At 35.8% G+C, this 23,103-nt stretch overlaps 1 protein-coding gene across 1 annotated transcript in view; it reads right to left on the bottom strand.

Annotated features, from left to right (window-relative positions):
* Positions 1-23,103, bottom strand: part of LOC114065093 (inactive N-acetylated-alpha-linked acidic dipeptidase-like protein 2) — a gene marked incomplete at its 5' end in the record, with an annotated part of 150,627 nt that overhangs the window by 69,277 nt on the left and 58,247 nt on the right. Inside the window, one exon of the mRNA XM_027898698.1 lies at positions 7,758-7,904. Within this exon, the coding sequence (XP_027754499.1) occupies positions 7,758-7,904 (147 nt within the window). The remainder of the gene's footprint in view (positions 1-7,757; positions 7,905-23,103) is intronic.

The following is a 23,103-nucleotide window of genomic DNA, read 5'->3' on the forward strand; positions in this document are numbered from 1 at the left end:
GAGTTTACAGCAACAACACGTACTTACGCAGTGTGAATGAATGCAAAAGGAGCTGTGTGGTTTTGCTAACATAAGGCAGGTTTATGCAAACAATTTCCCCCTTCTGGATGCACCATGGAACGTTTGGGACACCATAACATTACGATTTGTGAGACCAAACAGATTTTTTTGGAACAGAGTAATGTACCCAACTGATGAGGACGTCATCAGTTTCACTAGCACTGGTATAATAACAAAGATGCTCTTCCATGAAATTAAGTAGCTAAATATTCATATTATTCAATAAAACAACTCAAGCAATCAATTGAACATCAAATGTATTTTGTCTTGTAAAACACTGTGTCATTAACCTTAACAATTTCAGCATGTTCTCACTACCAAATTCAACTAAATTAGCATCCAAGTGAACAGATGGACTAATGTATTAATGAATTACTGGTGAGTACTACACTAACCCTTGACTGAACTGCAAAATTAAAAAGCACTAATTTATGCTAAAGACAGAAAAGCAAAAACACATTAGTCAGAAAAGTACAATATGAATAAAGAAGAGCTTAACTACTGTATGGACAATATAGCCTATGAGTTACAAAGGCAGCTGTGGTTTGGAACCACCTTCACAGGTAGTCCCCAAGGCAATCTACTGGAGACTCTTCAAACTATATTTTGTTATACACAGGCAGTTCACCACTTGTCCATGAACAAAAAAATGAAACCTCTCTCTTCACCTTGACACAACTGACTCCCACTGCTACACCTTGTGGACTGTAAAGTTCTACTACATAGTTATTAGACTCTATCAGCAGCAAATGCAACAGCATCAAACTCTCCAGAGACAGTTCAGATAAGGAAATTCTGGGTTCCCATGCAGACTGCCATTCTGAGGCTGATACACATTTGCTCCTTTGCAAAGACTTTCTGGTATACTAAGCACACTAGTATTTTGATTCTTTCATAAATGCATGAAACATCTCCTGTAACTCCCCATGGGCAACTACCAGCTGTGTTATTTCCTTAAAAAAATGTAATATATACCAGGGAGAAAGGAGAAGAGGGAATGCAGGGAGCCATGCAGAGCTGTATTTTTAGATGGAAAAGCTACCAAATTGCAGATCATCATAGCAACACACTGCTGGTATGCAAATTCCCTATTAGTCTGCATACAGAAGGAGAAATGTGGCTTCTGTTTGGGCTAAGAATCTCCTTGGAATTACAGACTCAAACAACCAGTGTTAATTCTCTTCTAAGGACATTCACACATAAGTCCCAAGCCCTGAAGTTCTCTGTTGAGCAGCTAAGGCTTGTAAGCACATCGTGTCTTCCAATATGGTCTACCCTGACCCTTCAGAGAAAATGATGCCATGATCCTTCTAATAGAATTTCTTGATAAATATACTTGGCTCTGATTAATTAATTGGTACTGGGTGACACTTGGTTAAGGAGGACATAAAAAATAACATAAAGAAAACAGCAGAATGTTTACCAGAAGGGCCTGGTCAGCTGCATTTAATTCAAGTAGTCAGTCAGAAACCTCAAGACTTCCTGCCTTGCCATACTAACTCTTTCCTGACTGGATAGGGACTGGTGGACACACCAGAAGTAAAGGAGAAAATTATCTGCATATGGAGTAACTATGAGATTTATGATGTGATGCAAAATGGTGAGATAACTGTATTAGGAATACAAAGATCCAAAACTTAAAAGTTGTTGGACTTTAAGCACTGGAACTGCTTGACCAGTGAACTACATTAGTGATACAAACCCAGCTCTCAACAAAGGATATCACAGGTCAGGCAACTCAGGTGTGCTTTACATGTACACACACAGTTACAGGATGTGCTTGTGGAATTAAAATTATACCACAGACTTTCACAATGCCATGCTGATTATATATATAGGTGCATATACATACAAAAATAAAGTGTGTCTGTGTGTGGTACAAACACCAGTTCTCTAAAAACCCATTCACTTCAAAATGACACGAGGCAGATGCACTGAAGAGAACTCCATGCTGCCTAAGCCCTCCCTCTACACTCACACAAGCATATCAAAGTTCTCTCCATCAAGGACAGTTCCTCCGTTTCTTTTCCCCTAACAAAGAAAACTTGGAAAGCTTTTGAGTTCTTTTGAAAGAAGCGCATGATGTGTCAGTCTAAGCATGTAAATACTGAAATCAAGAAACTGCAGTGAGGTTTCCCCAAAGAGTGATTAAAAAAAAGGAAGAAAAGAGGGCAGGATGGGGGGAAGGGAGGAAGCAGAGGTAGATGGTAAAAAACAACTGAAAAGCCACATTCACTGAAGAGTTAAGATTTAGTGGCCTCTGTTTTACAACACTGTGGGTGAAAATCACTTTTAAGGGCTCTAATGAAAGTTGAAAGTTACCTTCAGAAAGTTATGCATATTTCAACAGAAATAAAAATCATTATGCATTCTCTCTAAAGAGGATACAATCTCAAACTGTCAAAATTCTAAACTCTTCTACATATATTACATACAAATGCCTTCTATAAAGAAACCTCTTTTCATTTTTCTTCTAAATTAGCTTAGTGGTCCATGGTATTACACTATCTTGGTCTAGTCTGTGAATAATGTGACAGGTAATTTTTATATTTCTTGCCTGTACTTAAGTTTGAGTGAAGACACGGAAAACAACTTTTATGGTCTAGGTGTAAAAGTAAATGTTCTGTAAGTCCTGCATACCCAAATGTGGACCTCTACCATGAAATATTTCATGCCAAGTATGTGTCCATCAATAAAAAACAACAGAAAAAAAAAAAGGTTTTTTTTTAGCAATGTCCATGTGCAGTAATTGGTTTTGTTCACAACAAAATGATAATGCTAACGTTGATATAACCTACCACAATATCACAGAGGGGATTTAAGATTCTGTGTTGTCAGATAGGAATCATTACGTAATAGGATGCACTGAGAAGGATGAATTATATGCAGATACCATAAGAAATCATCTAGCTATATTTAAAAAACCCTGATTGCTCAGGAAACTGTTGACTGCAATGACACAGAAACGGGTAATAAGATTCAGCTCAAAATACACCTGTACCAGCTTAAGTTTGCTAGTGATTGAATCAGCCTCAAAACACTAAACAGTTCAATGTTATTTGACTTACAATGATGAAGAAACTATCAAATCTCCAACTGAAACCATGGAAAACCCAGTTTATATTTTCACTTGTACCCAAACACTAGGCAGCCACAGCAAGGCTGTTTTTCTCAGTCTCTGTGATGTACTTATGCTCCAGGATTTCAGCAGCTATGCTATAAACAGTGCTGTGAAAGAAACAATCAAAATAAATTAACTTTCAACAAGGGGCTTGGTTGTTTTCTCATTAGGGAAAAAGCCCACAATATACTTCCAAATATAGATGTTTTAAAAGCTACTTTTCTCGGCCCCTTTTCATGAAAGAGAAAAGGTGAGTGTGGCCATCAGAATGCTGAATCCAGCAGAGCAAACCACATTTTTAAGGTGCTCCACTGGAGAGACAAAAATTATAGAGATGATGCTTATATAAAAAAATCCTAAAACCAAACAAGGCAAAGCTTAAATAAATAAGGGAGAGAAATAAGAGAAACAGAAGCAGTGTCAGGAGGAGTTACGGATAAACTTCTGAAGTACTGAGTCTCTCCAGCAGATAAAACTATATGAAACTTTAGCTAGAGACAGGAAACAACACCAAATTTTCAAGACCATGCTGTTTTTATATAATAAATGCAGTGTAAAAATTAAATGAAGGATTTATGCCAAGCAACATTTTAAGACATGGATTCACGTTTCTTTTTCACTCATGTCTCCATATATAAGAAATTTCATGTGAGTTAGCAAGTGACTAAAAACACTTTCTGTTGCCACAGCCACAGACCTGACTAATGAAACTTTTATTGCTGTAAAGTTTTGATAATTTTAAATGCCCTTTTTTATTGTATTGTCTCGATCATTCCCAAGAGCAGAGTTTAGTCTGCAGTGAATGTTACTTCATATGGAAGAAAACAGTTATCACTCTCACAACTGAAATAAACCATTTAATACTAGAATTTCCACTAACATGCAAATTCAAAAAATGTCAAAAAGCATCAGAGAAGGATAAAAAAAGATGTGTGAGGGAAGAGAAACAAGGTAAGCTATAGATGATAGAGCAGTATTTTCTAATATACAGGCAGACAATCCATGTATATCCATTAAAAAATAACTATGATGAATTCAAATGGAAACTGAACACATGTTCTTCAGATCATACACCACCATATCCAGTGTTTTCAGAGTTATTCCTAATTTACAGTCACATAACCAAGAGCTGAGCTTTAGTCACGTAAATAACACCTTTTGTTTACAAAATTGAAACACCACAGGTAAAGAATTTATATCTAAGACTCTAAGCAGAGTTGTGATGAGCAATGATCTGTCCAAACCCACACTTTTGTCTATTATATGCATATATTTTCTGTCATTATTGAGGACATGTGTGTATTATACTTGCTAAACCATTTTTAGGTTTGAAAATACATTTGTCATACAAACATTCAAGAGCACAGTAACAACCTATACAGAGAAAAAAAAACCCAGAATTTACTCACTTGCTCCAAGTATGTAATTACAGATGTATCAATGCTAATATGATTAATTTGATTAATATCCATCTTTTATTGCAGTACAGAGAGTAACTAAGACAAGACTGTGATCTAACATCTCTTTTAGTTTATGTTGTTCTTCCTTGTTGATGTAAAGCCAAGTGAATATGTTACTAACACTGCTGAGGTGAAGACTAATAGAATCATGGTCTTCAGTAATAGCAACTCTGATCTGAAGTCAACATTATGCCTCTCTCTGGAGGCTCTACATAGTCACTTGGATGCAAATGAAACATTATCTTTAATAACATGACTCCTCCTGAAAGTAAGAGAATCAGGAGCATTAGGAAAATCTGATCAGCCTTTCTCCTAAAACATTACAAATCAGAATGCAACCCTCACATGGATTAAAAGCCAGTGCACCATACATGAGGAGAGGAAGGTTCTCCTCAGCAACTGCAAGAGAATCCTTGGAAACTGGTGGAATATTATAGCTTTTTTCCACTTGAGAAATTCTTCCAAGTTTACTTACTTTGAAACTAAAATGCTGTGTACTTCCTGCTAGCGAATAAACGAGCTGCATTTCACCCAGTGCATTTTTATAGCGGTGGTTGAATTCTCAGAATGCACTTTACTGGCTCACAGATCTGACCACGGGCATTTGCCAAGCAGATTTAACCTCCCTAAGGCTGTGGGTCACTGTATTATGCAATTTCAAGGCAGACAGTTTTACTTACTCTTCTGGCCTGAATGTTTCCTGTTACAACTTTTATTTCCTCTTATTTACTCCTCAGGTTCCTGTCAATGAAAGGCTTTTATAACCTTCTCTCTGCGGACCGGCACTGCACTGACTGGGTAAGAAATGCATTTCTAAAGCTGACCTGTAGCTGTTGCTCTGTAGGCAGGATCCAAGCACAGGTCTTGGGCTTTTTTACTCTAAAAAAAGGTTTTTTTCGACTGTGGGATAGCATCAGTTTTATGTGACACTGCATGCCGGCTGACAGGTGGGTAAGATAAACAACTAATGTATATTCCAAAGGAAGAGCAATTCCTGAGCAGGTCACAGCACCGAAAGAGAGAGCAAAGGAAACCAACCTGGCAAAATGATAGTCTACAAAAGCATGTCAAAACAGCCCCTTTCTGAAATCTGCTCTCCCAAATCTTGTTTTGCAATGAAGCTGACAAAGCTGAGGTATAGTTTAAAAAAACCTGAATGGCTTTGAAACAAACAAACAAAATCCCTCCCTGCAAACCAACAGATTATTATCAGTAACTAACCTGCATAACAGAAATTCCTAACAATGTTTATTAATATGGCTGTAAACAGAATAATTTGTCTGCCTTATAATATCTCTGTTTGATACAATTAACAGAATCCACAATAAACAATTGCAATAAGCCCTAAAGAATAAACAAGATTGCTTGTCTGATAGAACACAGGAAAGACAACAAACCTATCTTCTGAAGGACTATTAATAATCAGTACAATAAACAACAAGAATATAGCAAATAATCCAAATTTAATCATTCTGAGTAACTTCACTTTTAAAAAAAAAGGTCCACCCTCTTGCCAAGAGAAATTTACACATTTTGCCAAGCAGATTTATTTCTCACATCAAATAGATCTCATGGGGTCAAGGTCTCCTATGGCCTGAGAAGTGTAACACATCTACTTCAGGACTGCAGATTACACTTACTACATTTATTTCTAGGAGATGATTTTGCAAGGACAAAAGATGAGTTTTTAGCAAAGAACCAAATTTACAGTGTCATGTTTAAGCAACTATAGAAACACTTCCTTTTATGATTTTAATTACATTGCTGAGTCATTCTGAGAGGCCAAAAATGCGTATTTACAAGGTTAACTGAACATGAAGAGTAACTGTGGATTAAAGTCGACAATAGCCAAGGGAACCTTCAGTGTTCATATTACAAATATTGCTGGGAAATACTATTTTGATATACTGAAGTTTGCAGATTCTTTCTCATGCACTATAGATCCTATATACCCAGATCCTGAATGAAAACTACGTGGAGTAGCTGCTAAGTGACAACAAAAATTCACTCTGGACCAAAAGCCTGTCATAAACATTGCACTCATATGTCTTCTGCCTTCACATTTTCCTTACAGCCTTTGCCTAATGTTTAATCTCAAACAGAAAACTTTGTCTAATAGGTGCCATGAAGTTTAGAACACAGAAGTCTCCTTATTTATATAAATTCTTGACTTAATCTATTTCAATTTACACAACAACACGACAGCAATGCTCCGTATTTGGCACATCTCTGCTTTGTTTTGCATCTGTGAAAGAGAAACATTAGCATGCAGTGTCAGGAAGCATTCCAGTTCAACCCAGCTTCAGCTTTGTTCCTGAACATTCCTGAAGGATGTGCACATATGGAGATGAGCACAGTGCAAAAAGAGAAATGAGGAGAATATGAAGTCAATGCACCATTACATTTCCAAGAAAACACACACCTTTCCTCATGCTTTATATAATACTTTATCCTGGAATAACTAATACCAGGTTTCCTGATCCTCAGCTGACCAACTGAGAGACCATTTGAGTTGTCCAGGTGCAAATAAGCTGCAGTAGTGAAGGCTGAGGAAGGATGAACTTTCCTAACTTTGTGTCCAATTCCCACCCAGTTCCCAAACAGTGTAAAATGCCTCTTCCTTCCACTTACCTTGCAGAGGCTGATGGACTGAAAAAGAACATGGTGTTTTGAGGACTCCAATCAAGCACACAGATCTTTACCACCAACATTTATACTAGAGAATCATATTTTGCTCACAGTATGAGAATGGATATAAAATTTATTTTCAAGTATCATCCTACTGTGCAGTAAAAAAATACACAGCAATGCTCATTTCCTCTATGTTGAGAACAGTCTGAAAAGGTGGGTTAGCTAATATGTAACCTAAAAAACTTTCAGAATTATTAACATTTGTAACATAACGTCCTCCGATTTTTATCTGTTTCTTTGAATGCCATATTCCTATAAAACCAGTCCCTTTGAAGCTCTGTGTTAATCCCCTGGAGACCTAAAAAAACACACTTACAGGAGATAACTTTCCACTGCAACATGCTTGTCATGTGGGGATATAACCTCAGAAAATAGAACTCTATCTCTCTGTTACTTTTAGTTTGTCCATTTTTATTCATAGCTACCTCTGAAGTTTTGATGTCCTCGTAAGAAAACTGCGTGGCAGGTACTCCGAGATGGTTGATGAAATAGTCTGAATCTCCCTGTATCTGCACAGAACTCACATTAGATCCTGGGCATCTAGTCTTTTCCAAACAGCTGAAGCTCTGGCTCTGAAAAACAAACACAAATCAAAGTTCTACTTATCTGCAACCAGACCCGTGATGACTTGTAGCAGTATCTCATTTACATGGCATTCTTTGGGTTGAAGCATCGTGAATGCAGCAGAGAATGAAGTTTGCTGCAACATGGTTGAGTCTTTCAGAGGACAAAGGAAGTCAAATTTAACTGAAATGTTAGGAGAGGCAAGAGAAGCAGCAAGGCACAGGCAATGTCCCATACTGGCCAGAATATTTGAGGTCATCATGGTCCCATTTGGAAAAATATTTTGAGGTCTTTAATGGCTACTACGGAATCAGTTCCTCATTCAGTTAAACAGCATGTTGTGCTGCAACAAAAAGCTGAAGGAGATGATCATATTCAAGGTATCAAGGGTCTATGAAAGGCTGACAAGGTAAAGAATTTGATGCAATTGCAGAGTGGGACTTAAGAGAAAAACATAATTAAATGGCTAAAGATACATAGTACACATTTTCTGGGTAAGTTGCTTAAAACAATTCTTGCCAGCGACATCTTTGTATTTCTTTCTCATTAAGTAGTTAATGGCGAAATCTTAGCAAGAGAACTGTAATAAATTTAAGATGAGAACTGGAAATCAAGCCCCAGACTGAGTGCTAGATCCTAGTGTAGCTTTCAAACATAAGAGGTAATTAAACACTTAATGAACAGTAGGCACAAAGGCTTTCAACATCTATTATAGCAAATAAGCTACTTAGCTTGTTAGCTTTTTGAGAATGTTGGGAAGTTGAAGGACTGGGATTATTTGCATTTAAGTAACAGTTTATACAGTATAACAACGTCCTTACATCTACCTACTAAATTACTTACTTGCTACCAGAACAGTGTAAGATTAGTTCTCCTTTAACACTAGTACAGCAAATTCTGTATATTAAAGTCCTGAGGTTATCAAGAAAATGTTTTAAGAGTTAGACAGAGACAAATCTTGGTATATTTCCATTTTAAAATTAGCATAATTATTGCTTCACAGTTTCATTTCAGTGCTGTGAAGAATGCAATTGCATATTACCCAGTCTAAGTAAGGGCTGCAGACTCTCACAGAAAATTGTTTTAAAATAACTTCAAGAAATACCTTCTATGTCATAGGAATTTTTGAAAGATGGTTATATCACTTCCTTTTTATCTGTTAAACATTTCTGCTCCTGCCATTCTTACATCAATCCACAGTTGTGCAAAGTCCATCCAAAAAGTCACAACAGAAACAGCAGAAGCCCAAACCATAAACTCATTTCAAAAGACGTTTTTGAACAACCACACTTGTATCTTCTACAATCTTTCCCACTCAAAACCACTGCATAGGACCCATCCACCCAAAAAGACATGCTTATAATTTTATGTGTATAAATGAATATAATATCCATTGCTCCTTTCAGGAATTTTAAGTGTTTAATGTACTATAGTGCAGCTTGGACTAGTCTCTCCCCACTTCCTCATACTGCCCAACACAGCCGGTCAAGTTTCATAAATGATGAGTAGCCTTTTCTTCCTTTAATGCTAAAAATCTGACTGAATGATGTGAAATACAGCTTCTGATGGTTAATTCTGGACATACACCAACCCCCATTTCTGAGAGCCTACCAGGAACAGAAGCAAGAGATGTCTTCCTTTTCAGAAATCCAAGTCTGACATGTAGCCAGCATTCTGCCCCTCAGAAAACACATTAGCACATTCAATTTCAAATCAATATTTGAATAATTTGATTATTCAAAAAGCATCTGTTACTTTTTTCCCTCATTACAGCATCAGTGCAGTATTTTTTATCTATCAAATTTCACATATGAATTTTTTACAGAATTGATTAAAATGATTGATTAAAATGACTATGAGATATTTGGGGTTTAAATCGCCATCCTTGATGGCACAGGGTTTCTACTTTTATGATAGCAATGTTCAGTTCAATAGTACTGCATTTTTAGAGTTTAACTGCTTTATTCCACTTTCACTGTTCTGACCCACAAGCCCCTGATAATGACTAGTTCAACAGTAAATATTTAGCACAGCACTAATATGGGAGAACACTTTTCATGAAAGATAACGTTCTTCTCCAATTTGTTTTAACTGTTAAGCAGACTCTATGACGTCAGCATTCCTCAACTCTTTGGTAACAACTGCAAACTTCATAGTATTTTGCATTCATTAAACAAATGAAATGTTTCCCAAAGCTAATGGACTTAGAGAATAATTATGTCCTACAATTAATAAAAGTGATAAAATTAATTTTAAAAAATCTTCAAGAATGCATCTTAAAGAAATTATCAGCTCCATGCAGCTGAATTACTGTTGTAGTGTAGCCAAACTTTTTTCACCTAGTGAGCCTTACAGTAAAAACACATCGCAGCACATTTAGAGCACTCAGCTGCTCAGGCTGAGCTCCAATCAAGCCACTGGTTAGCCAGTAATCAAGGAGTGCTTCATGTCAGTGTAAGGATGCACATGCTATTCATAATTGAATAATTTTATTTCTCTGGAGTTCATTTTGGGTTCTAGTGTCATGTTACAGGTTTATATTACAAATTCGAGAAAATGAAGAGTACCATATGGCCCGTTAAATACATTTAATTTGGGTTAATGTTGTAAAATAGATCTGACACATCTAAAGTATAATCAAGTGTTGCTTCATTGCAGACCTTATTCTACCACTAATTAGAACTAAGGCTTCATAGGTGTCTTCTGCTACGCTGTTAAGATCCTGCTATAAAATAAAGCCTACAATAAAAAAAAAAATAATAATTTATTGGCCACTTTGATAGTTCACCTTCCACCTAGAGACATGGACCTGTCAGTTAGTTCTGGTTACCTTCTTTTCTTTATGTGACTTCAGCTGAACTTAAAATATTTCCAGTTTTTGCACATGGATTAAAATGTCTAAGTAGCTCTTAACAGAGCAAATAAAGAATGACCAATTATGCCTACAATATGTAAGTGATCCCAGCTTCAGAACTACAGCAAGGAAGCTTATTCTTCATGAATAATCAATCTCTATTTCTTGAGCTGAATCACCACCTGCGTTGGGAACTAGTGCGAAGCAAATGCATTTAAGAACCTGAAGTATAAGACAGACCATCTAGATGAGGTAAAATTATCTAAACAAAGAGCTACAGAATTTATTAAATTAGGCACAAGGTAAAAATGCAGAAAACAGAAGATTAGCATCTTTATTACTGTAAATATGTTATGCTAAATCAACAACAAACAGGTAATAAAGGCCAGAGAAGCTGCACAGCAAAGGAATCAGAAGTATATGTCTCTCATCTATGAACACCTGCTACACTCTGGCAAACAAATCATTAGAGGGAGAAGGTTTAACAACTCTTAAAAAATATTATGAGCTGTTTGCTTGGCCTGACTCCCGAAGTCTACTGAAAAAAAATCATGGAGCTTATAGGAATTGTATTAATTCTATGGCAAGCATACTGTTCTGCTTTTTCCAGCTGATTATCAGGTTTGGCTATTAACATCCTGTTCTGCTCCCTGTCTTTGCTGATTGATTATATATATTGCTATTAACGCAAATTAGCTGTTCATAAAATTATTAGGGAGACTTAATATGACATATCCCCCTCTAGGCTTCAAAGTGCTTTTCAAATCAACTAAAGGCAAGCAAGGTACCTAATATTTCTGTCCTGCCCAACATCATAGAGCAAAACAACTACATAGAAATTAAATGCACAATATTGCCCAAATTTAGAGTGTTATCAAACTGATTCAAGTAGAACATGAATAAAGTTTGCACATAAAAATAATTCTACATTATATTCACTTATTCTTTCTCTGCATAAGAAAGGAAAATCTAAATGTGCTGATGATAATTAATATGCTATAGATGGACAACATATTTGTGGCTTAAATAGCCTGGATGTTACACACTGCTAATGTGATATATTTGCCTATTTATACAATGCAATCATCTGATTAAAACTACACCAAGAAATCTTATGAGGTAGAGTGACTCAAACAAGGTGTTTTAATTAATGTTATATTAAGATTAAAACATTTAATTGAATGAAATGTTGGATCCTTAGTTTCTCAGCAATTGTCTTCTTCCAGCTTATATATATTTTCATTTAAATATGTAAGAAGCTTTACTGAAAACACCTGAACATTACTTATTGACCCCTAAGGGCAACATGAAGACTTCCAGTGAAATTGTTCTGTAGCTTTGCAAAATCAGTCAAAGAAAAGATGAATTTAACTCTCAGAAATTTTCCCTAGTTTAGGTTCTTCAGTATTATCACAGTTTACCTAAAGTCATCAGGGACAAGGACTTTCTCATCATCTCTAATCTTCTGATACTCCTGACAGTACAGGTGATTCTCAGCTAGATCACTACAGCTGCCAGGAATCACCATCAGCCACTTGGAATTCTCCCATTCCAAAAAAACCTGTGTTTCCTTACACAAAAGCACCAGCACCTGGAAATTCCAAGAGTAAACTATTTCTTAGACCGTGAAGGAAGATAATATTGTATTTTCACAAGGAGAAACTGCCCCTTAGATAAACCACGTGCTTTAAAAATAATTGCTCTTTGAACAAGCCTGCAGGTGTCCTGCAGGACAGAGAAGACCTTTTTTCACCCAGGGGGAAGAGGAAACTGAATATGGTGACAAGTACAGTGCTTTTAAAAGGCCAGGTCAAAATGAGATTAGTCAAGACCCAGTTCTGACACTGTATTCAGATTTCCACTGAACCAAGAAAAAAATCAGTTGAACTAAACAACACAAGCTGCCAGACATAAAACTCCAGTTTTACTTTTCAAAAAAGTGTGAAGTAAATTTTGCCTTTTCTAGGTGACTTCCTAACAAAATTGGGAAAGTATAATACAGTGGTTATAAAACAAAGCATGGAGAAATACCTATGCTGGTGTGAAAAATTTAAATATATTGTTATGTATCATACTGTTTTGCAAAATGACATTATTTTTTATTTATTTTATAGCTAGAAACACAAGGCAAGAATAAACCTGTATTTCTTGTTCTAGGCTTTGGTTTCTGTTAAGCAGCATTTGCACACTTTTAAATAATTGCCTTTTTTCTTTAAAAAAAAAAAGACTATCAGTGAAAGGTCTATATAACAAATTGGACTTCACAGGACTAAACAAAATTTTAGATGCAAAATTTACATCAAACTGGTAATAACTACAAAGCTAAGGTAGTAAAAAATTATATAGTCTAAATTTAATTTTGTATCCTGCACTTTTTCTACATTTATCTACTGATAGTCTCTCCCTGATTCCTGATGCTTGTTATATAATTCTGAATTACATTTATCCTTCCTATACCTAAATTGAAGTCATATGCCTCATTAACTCAGATGTACCTGTTGCCAACACACACTACAAACTGCTAGGAATTTTAATGGCTTTTTTAAGGAAGGCAAAAATCAAGCAGGTATGCTCCCATTTGATAAGAGAGCTTCAGAGTAATCAAATATTTAAAGCTAAAATTACATAGCATGAATTATATAAGTGGCAAGACTGCAACTGCAACGGCATCAGCGGTTCCAAACATCTCAGTACCTTAAAAATATAGAGTTATAAGATTAAAAAAAATAATAATCAAGAAACTACTAAACATAGCTATAGTAGCTGTGTTTCTCCAAAGATTTCACTTACTCCAGACTTCCATACTCATCAACCAGAAAATACTTTATTACAACTTCTTACATTTTCTCATCAGCACAGATAAAAGCAAACTCTCCAACATCTCAGGTAAAATGACTTTAAAGACTGAATTTCCATGGCCACAGGCTCAGCCTCAGTGTTCACTGAACTACTTCTAGTGATGGTAAATTTCAGAAAACAGCTCAAGATTGCATTCCATTGCAATGGACCCAGCAAAGAAAATGCTGTATTAACACAGGGAACCTGTCTCCACACCCAGCTCTGAGCACACCAAAAATTTTGGATGCTTTTTTCCTTTAGAGCTTATATTTTTAAAACTAGCTTTGAATATAAATAATTTTTGAGCATGGAGTGGTTGCATTTGGAAGTAAACAATGTAGTCAAGCTATTTTTTGATTATGTAAAAAGAAGTACTTTCCTGGACTTAATAGTGTTCAAACTTTTTCTTCCTGTTAATCAGTAGCAGGAACACAGTGTTAGTTGTCACATAAATAATGAGATACTGTGAAACTTAGGCTTAACAAAATGCAAATAATTGTTTTTGGTACAAAACACTAATGATTTGGGACTTGATAAGAACTGCACGACTTCCCAAATGTTTTGGGCTGTAGAAATGTTCTTTGCCAATATAAAAACACTGCTTAAGTAGGTAAAAGGATTAGGATTTGACAACAAGACCTCATTTTCAAATGGGTTATATTTTGTACTCCACATAAATAGCTGTGGCTTGTAAATCATTTTAAATGCCTAAAGGCATTCTCATATAATACATAGAGCCAGAAATACTGTGAACCCATTTCAGCCTAGTCTAACTCTGTGATGTTCAGGTTCTGCCATGTTACTCATTTTTGGGATGCATCATTCAGACCCTCCAAATGGATAATAAATAATTCATGCCAGTGAGATTACAGTCTTGCTTCTCCATAGCACACAGAAAAAAAAAAAAAAAAAAGAGAAAAAGGAGTTACTTGTCACTCAAAAGGGGACAGATAAGTACACTCACTCTATTATTTGAAGAGTTATATCACTTTTAAGGATCTCATAGGTGCCCAAACAAGACAGTCATTGGGAGGCTGGATGTCAAATGAATATGCAGGAACATATTGTTCACATTGGTCGTCAATACAGTAGCACAAAAAGAAAAAAATCAGGAGAGAAAGCTTCCACTCTAAGCTTTCCAATAAAAGTGAGTTAAGGCTCACTGAGCAAAGTAAACTACAAAAATAAATGGATGGAGTTTTAATGACCAACACTCCCCCAGCAGTGTGCACAGCACACACCTGCAGGAGCTGTTTCTCACTCAGCTGACCAGATGGCTCAAGCTACCCCAGCACTCTGAACTAGTTTTAAAAAACCTCACAAAAACAAAACACACAGAGAACAAAATTTGTGTTAGAACTGCAGCACCTAATGCGAGAAATTAGGTCCTAATTGGGTGTAATATTGATACTACAGTTTGTAACTACTCTAATTTACATTTCCCCAAACTACCAGCACTCATATGGCACAGTTTCTCTTTCTAGACTACGCAGAACTCAGGACCTGTAGAACGTGCAGAAATGTTTCCTAGCGCTACTTTTCAAACAGCTGCACTTGCCAAAGTACAAATCAGCTCAGCAAAGACACCCTCATGAGCCTTATCATAAAGCTGACCCAGAAAAGCAGATGCATCAGCTCTGCAGAGAAGGTCAACCTGCCACCCTTTCCCCGTGCAGTGGTTTGTTTCGCTGTGCTGAGAGCTACAATCTGCTGCTTAGGAGCACAACAGAAACTAAAGTGTTTCACTAGAAAAAGAAAATGAAAATTCATTTAACCCTGTAATATGTGAACGTTATTACATGTCACATATTCCCTACCCCTCCACAGACACTCCCAATATCCAAGACTATGTCAGCTCTTTTAAGGAACCTGAGAATCCTACTGCATCATCCTGCACGTCTCCAACAACGCCCATAGAGGCAGGACAGACCCATAACAACACACTGTCCAAGTAAGAGGGGACACACAAATAAATAAACATGGTATAACCAGTGCAATGGTCAGGCTTTTAAAGTGGGGGAGAAATTTGCAGTCAAAATCTCTCTTTATTACTCTAATCAAACACCAGAGTAAGTTCAATTTTAACAGACACAAATGAAGAAACTTTTTTTGGCATAGGACACTGAAAATCAGATGGAACACTCTGGAGGAACTCTCTTGATATATCAATAAACTATTGCAAATCTTCCCTCATGGCAGCAGCCTGGAACATGGCCAAAGGAATTCACTGCTGACAAAGCTTTACCTTGCCCCAAAACCTCTGGTCCGACACTTAAACTTCTCAATAGCAGCTATGCATGAACAAATCACTCCCTTCCCAGCCACACACAAAAACCACTTTTCATTCTTTGAAATGGAAAGTCACTCCCATTAGTCCATATAAAGCATGAAGGTCAATAAACTGCTATCATATTTTTCATATAAAAACCCTCTTCTGGACTTCAGTGGGAATTGAGCAAATGGTATAATAACAGTACTTGCACTTAAGATATCGAGTATCTGTGTAAATTGAATTTTTCAGAAAGATCATCACAAAGCAGATTTATTAAAATGTGTCAGCACCACGAATTCAGGTCTCCAGGTTCCACTGGGAGATAAATTAAATGATCCAGAAGATGTTAAATGATTTTAGTTTCTACATCAGTAGGACAAAGGGACCACTGTAAACCCTTACTTAGCTGCTGCAATAACATGAATCTGATCTAGTCCAAGGAACTTGGAAAAGATTTTCTACAAAACACTCAGGAGCCAATTATTACCCAAAACTCATCACACATCCAAATGATGTATTCCTTTTGCACCCTGAAAACTATGACCTGAGACACTTCCAAAACCAAAGCAGAGTATTGAACAGGGATATTGTAATTTCTGTGTATTGTCAAGTACTGGAGGACTAAAGGCACATTTAAATTTTGTTAAGAAAATGTGGGACTTTACTGTTAACAAGGTTTCAGGGATATGTCACCACTTTTTCCTAAGAAGCATGCAAAACCCAGAAAGGCTGATAATGTACTTTATTTCAGAACTGATTAGTACAGATCTGAGAAAACTGGTAGTTTCTAACTACTGCACAGTATGAATCTTAGAAAACTATAACATTATATTTCAGGTTTAATCCTCCAGATTCTGATCTTCAAAAGTTAATTTTGATGCAATAAAATGAAACTTCCTGAAACAACGCACACAAGGTATGTAAGGGAGAATGTTTGCATTGCACACATTGAGAAAACAAATCTACAAATCCAATCTAGAGCAATCTAAAGCTATTTACTCTGATCGGGCAAGGAAGACTAATGAAGGCTACACAAATGTACTTTTGAGAATAGTAAATAATACAGCATTTACATGAACTTTTCAAGGTGCACATTCCAGTCAGTAATGTGGAAAAGCTTTACTTCACAGCCCAATATATTTTAATGGACTAAAGCTACTGAATCACATAGCATGAGCTCATTTTTCTTCAGTACTAAATCTTTCTTTGTGCCCTCCACCTTCCACAGTTTGCATCCCTGGCCTCACTGTTATAATTGCATATGCAAATAATTCTATGGATAGCAACAGTTTCCCTAAGCTCAGAAGTATTATTCATAGATACAAAATCAAGTGTGCATGGCAATACACATACACACAAAAACACTTATTTTCAAATTATAAACAGACTGGAAGTTCCAGGACACGATTTTCATTGAGCTGGTTGTTGATATGGTTGGTGCTTTTATTAGAAATCACATGTAAAAATACAGATGTATTTAATAGCATCCTTTCTGCAGCAATTGAGAGTTGGGGGTCTGAAGCCAAACACAACATTTTTATTGTCTACCTTATCCTTTTCTTTTTAAAATAGGAATGTTTTCATACTAGGATCAGGTGTTTTCATGTGAGTAGGAAGCTTCTACCCAATAAATAATGAAACTGTGGACTAGTACTGAATCTAGTGCTTCTGTCTGAAAAATGTTGGTAGGAAAATCAGCATGGAGAATCATCATGATGATTCTCCATCAGCACGTAACACCTTTGAAAATCTATCAGTCAGTTTGTGTAAAGTGGAAATCCATGTGATTAAAAACTGTCCTAAAGCACTGCTTTTACTATGATTTCCAGAACACCATACAAAATGCTCCATAAAAGTCTGTGGTGCCACCTTTATAAAATAAACATGGAATTCCTTCAAAAGATTAAAAATAAGTTTCATGACAGGGAGATGCATTCTGTGAAAAAAAATCTGACTCTCCTTATAAATCCTGTTTAAATCTATTATCACTTTATTTTATCTCGAGTTATTATCAATATTAATCAATCTACAGTTACACAGGTCATTGCAATTCTCCTTTGTAAAGCTCCTTTACCTCCTGGAACACCCACAGTCTCCATATTTCAGTGCATGCAGCTCATTCAGTGTATGGCTCAGTTTGGATACTCTGGGCTCTGTTGCCTGATGGGATCGAGAGACTTCACAGCACGATTAATTTAAGTTCTTCCTTCAGTTCCCTGACAGGATGCCACAGCTCTTTAAACTTCCAATTACAGACTTTGCGTAAACTTGAAAACCTAATGTTTATTTAGCAAGACTGACAAAATTGCCCACATTGTCTTCTCTGATTTTTATGATTTCCCATTAGTTAGCCTGAAAAATGCTAGTCTATGTGGTAAAAACTGATCTGAAATTCAGCTTATTTTTAAAAAGACCTAAGGAGAATCAAAAGGAAAAGTGAGGCTTACATATGGGTGAAAATTTAAAAATATTTCACAAAAGAAATTGAGCTGAAAAGAGAAGGCATTTGGATGAGACGTGCTTTCCTTGGATAGATTAAGCTCAGTTTATTAAAATATCTCTGGTTCCAGGTTCAGTGTGCAGCTACTTTGGTTTACAAAGATATATTCCAAATACCCTTTGCTCTGAAGGGGCATTGGTTTACTGGATAACCATTCAAGATGCTATTTTTAACAGGCATACAACAAACAAAAATGAAATATTTATTTCATTTGTTTTGGGTTTTATTGCTGATTAGGCTCACTGTAGAGTCACTTTGACTTTACAGATATGCTTCTGACATTTTAGCTCAGCGTAGGATATCAGCTGAGGTGTGTTGTGACTCAGGTGATAATCTTTGGCAAAGCCAGGATTTCACAGAGACTTCACTTGCACATCTCAGACACATCAGTTAATTTCAAACACCGAATTTCACACTAACCTTGAGGAAGATATATCAATTTTCTGAAGCTGATATTCAATGTACAAAGTGTATAATTTTCTTTTGTGTATAATGACAGGTTTTGCTCAGTATGTAAAAAGGTGGTTGTAAAAAAGAATAAAGATCACTTGTGGAAGAAAAGGAAAAGAAAAATTCCTCTTTAACTATGATGACTTCAATAAATGACAAAAAAAAATTCTAAGTAGCACTGTGATAGAAATCAAGGACAGATCATTTGAGAAAGTTTTATAATGTTGTAGACTGGGAGCTGAAAAACATCTGAGAGACTAATTTTTGCAGTAGAGTAGGAAGTTGGATCAAGTGACTGCTTGAAGTCCTTACAAGTCCTGGTTTTGTATCATCAAAGGTGCTTTACATATTCACTTGGTACGCACATTCTATGTAATCACACCATATATTTTGAATCTGTAAAGTAAAATTCTCATTTCCTTTCTAGAAAAGAAAAAAAGCCCAACAAAATCCCTACCAAAACCAAGTAAACTACACATTTGTTTCATTTATGACAACGATTCATTAATTTACAGGGAGAAAAAGACTTTCTGTCATTTTTTTCCCCCTGCCAATTCCCCAGAGCCTCCAAGAAGTATCTACTGCAATATAATTGGTTCCAAAGCACCCTTGATTCTGAACATTCAGTTCCATTTTAGCTGTGCAGGCAACAGTTTTAAAAAGCTTACTTGAGTGTATTTTGTAAATAAGATTTATGATACTTTAGTGGTGTTCGGAGCTATTTAGACACTCTGAGTGACAACTGCAAACGGCTACTCGTTTCAAATAAAAATCTAATCACTGCACAAAGCTTGATAAGCTTCAAATAAAATGCAAACAATAAAATACAGCATACAAGAAAAGTTTTTTAAAAAATAATGAATTAAGATCACATAAGATATTCTGTAATCAGCATAAAAAACAGAAATTTTAAAACATAATACTACGGAGTTCAGGTACACTAGACACCTTCCATGTAACATTACATCCTCTTTTGTTCATTAGTTTTTACTTGGTAGACTACAGCTTTATGTTTTAGAGTTAAAACGACCTTGAAAAAATGTTCCTCTCATCCTAATCCCAACCTGAACAGGTAAAAGAATTTGAAGTATTTTTGTATTGTTGCCTAGAAGCCTAAATTCCTAATTTTCTACCTAATTTCAACCTCCTTGATTTTTTGAAGAAAGCATGACGTAAAAAATTGCTAAACTTACAAGAGTATAAAAAACATTTGACCATTTCATGGCAGAAACTTTAAAAGCCTTTTGAGTACTACTGAGATTTCAGAACAGATACTTATTCAATAACTACCAGTGGTAGGAAATGTGAATAAATTAAGGGTAAGTTTTCCATAAAAGTTTAGACATATTTTTGGATCTCAGATTGCATTTAACAAAATTAGTAGGTCATCTTAAAACTTTTAGTTAGGCAGAATGTAGCAAATCTCATCCTTGAACTGTCTCATACACAGGGAATGTATGAAACTACAGAAGATCATCTACATCTCTACTCACACAAACCCACAAGTTATTTATTAATCTTAATACTAAATTCTGTCTTTCCCATTTAGACACAGAATGTAATGATTTCCTCTCGGTGCTCGAAAGCCTGTGGAAAAAAATAATCAATAGTAGTAAGTTAGAACTTGATCTGCAGCTATCTTTACAACTAAAATTAAAAGTGATCATTTTCATGTTAGAGAAAAAACGAGCATGTTAAAACTGAGAGAAAGATAGTTTCCAACTTTGGGGTTTGTTTGGTGTTATTTTTAGAAGATTTCCTTCTTCTAGTGCCAAATTACCCATTGAAGGTAGAACATTCAGCCTTCTTCAAGTAATTATACAATAAAATATCTAATCAAGATGAGGATGACATGATACAAAGTAGAGATGTTAGCAGCTCTCCTAAAAATGTTGGAAGGCTCCTGTAGAAAGAAAACTTAAACGTTAAAGTCTGAAAATAGAAGGCTACAAACCAGGTTTTGAAATATCTTTCAAGGCTGTCAAGAGACAAAGATTTGAACTGTGTGACCTTTTAGCTGCCAGAAGAAAGCAGTTTGCAGAACCTTCAAGAAAACTATTTCCTGCATTTTGGCTTTTCCTGACATCAGAGATTATCTGCTCTAAAATTTTGCTCTTTTATATTCAGTGAAGTCCCATTCTGTGTGCACTCCGAGACAGGAATAGTGATACTACGGGAATTGTGGCTCTTTGATGCAATAAATCAAAATGCATCTCAACTACGTTACTGATTAAAACCTTCCAAATAATTTCGAAAATACAGAGGTTCATCACATATATCTGATTGGCTTGAAATTACGTTTGAAATTTCATGGTAATTCCCATTCCCAGTTTATGGTGCCCGAAAAACCTCCCTTCTAGCCCTGTGTTTTTTTCACCCTGGACAAGACACCATCACCAGAATATGCTGGTGGTGAACAGCTGAACAGGGTATGAAGAATGAGCAAACCAGGAAACACCCAGAATTGTTCAAGTTGATGCTTGTGATTATTCAAACCATGACAACTTTTAATGGTCATGGAATGATTTTCCTCACGCCTGGTTTTGAGGGATTCATTAAAGCAATTCACTAGTAAGATCTTGCTACCAAGGATACCTACACTTAAATGTTAAATTTTTTTTTATTTTTCCTTTGGATGACTGATATTGAAAGGGTCAGGTGTTTGTTTTGAAGGGGAGGGGGGGAGCGGCTTTTTTTTCTTCCCAAATTTCAGAATTTATTGTATAGTTATGCCTATAGAACAGATACAGAAATAAAAATAACAGCCTTAAAGGAACCAGGTTTTTGTTTTCACATGTAGGAAGTTTAACTGCACCAACACTGAAATTCAAGGGGTACTCGGGTGACATATTTATGTAACCAAAATATAACAACCACCATAATTTAAGATGATTTCTAATCCTGAACACTAGAACTCACATAGAGTCCTCCATGTATGGCAAAGTTCCATGCTGGAGAGAACTCCCAACCTCAAAATATATCAGCATGTGAAGGAATTTCATACTGTTCAATACACCCATTTCCCAGGGGGCTTGGTCAACATTTTCACCTCAGTTATTGGCTTTGGATCCTGCAGAGGTATTTTTACTGTTTCTGGGAGAAGCAATTTAACAGAAAAAAAAATAAACCACCTTCCCAGGTTTCTACAAATCTACTGTTCTTCCCATTCCTCTGACTTTTCAGTATGTGACCTGGATAGGGCCATCTGAAATATCATACAATTCTACAAAAGAAAATAGTGGTAATTCATTTAAAGTCACAGTCCTTGATAAAATAAATGCCTTCATGCTTGTCCAAAGAATAATCAATCACAGCTAAAGGCATCCTGAGACAGAGTGAGCAATGGTGTGCTAAAGAGCACTTTAAAGCTTCCCTTTCCGAGAACATGAGGTGAGCACACTCAGGAAGGCCGGATCTGATACTTTTGGCAAGGTTAAATATCTATCCCTTTACTTAAAATACGTCAACTTTTTTATTTCTGACAAACAAATGCTCTGCTTTCATTTCCTAGACGCATTTTTTTTCCAACACCTTTTTGAACACTAGCAAGTCTGTTGAGCTGCACAAAATTTTGGTTATTTTCCTGTCACAGTAAAGCACATGGCTGCCACTCTTGTGAGCCAAAGGACATAATGTAGTTTTAAGTCTCATTTAATGTTATACTAATATTTTATCAATTCTGATTTAAAGGTGCATTTTTTTTTCCTGGTTATTTTACCATACACTTCACTTTTGCACACACATTTTTTTCCCCACGCATTGTTTGTGCAGTATAACTTACAGCTATTAAGTCCATTTAATTTCATTCAAGAACATATTTAATAATTATGAGAAAAGCAGCAAAAAAACTTTTCAATGATTTGTGTTTATGAAGAAAATTTAAAATATCCAGAGCTCTCAATCTCTTTTCTTTTGTAAGAACCAGAAGTTTACTTTTAAACTCCCTACATGAAAGGCTTTTTTATCACTATGAAAAAGTCTTTCCATTAACATGAAAAAGTCAGTTATGAGGGGAAATAATGAAGACAAAATTAAACAAAGGAATATTTAGACAGAACTGAAGTTAACTTTTCTAATACTGTAGTCTGGCTAAAGTTTCTGGAAGGAAAAAACAATTTCCTTTACACAGTACAGCTCATTATATTAGACAGTTTTAAGTAGATTCAACAGAAACCTAGAACAAAAAATCCATTTTGCAGCAGGAAACAAATTATTGAAATCTTCCCTACTCCAGTGCTACATTTAAAGATAATAAAATGTTCAGATTTATTCAGTTTCATCCACAAAGGCTAT

This window comes from Empidonax traillii, unplaced genomic scaffold (assembly GCF_003031625.1).
Source record: "Empidonax traillii isolate 1590-97213 ecotype Southwest subspecies unplaced genomic scaffold, ASM303162v1 scaffold617:size382775, whole genome shotgun sequence".
NCBI lineage: Eukaryota > Metazoa > Chordata > Aves > Passeriformes > Tyrannidae > Empidonax > Empidonax traillii.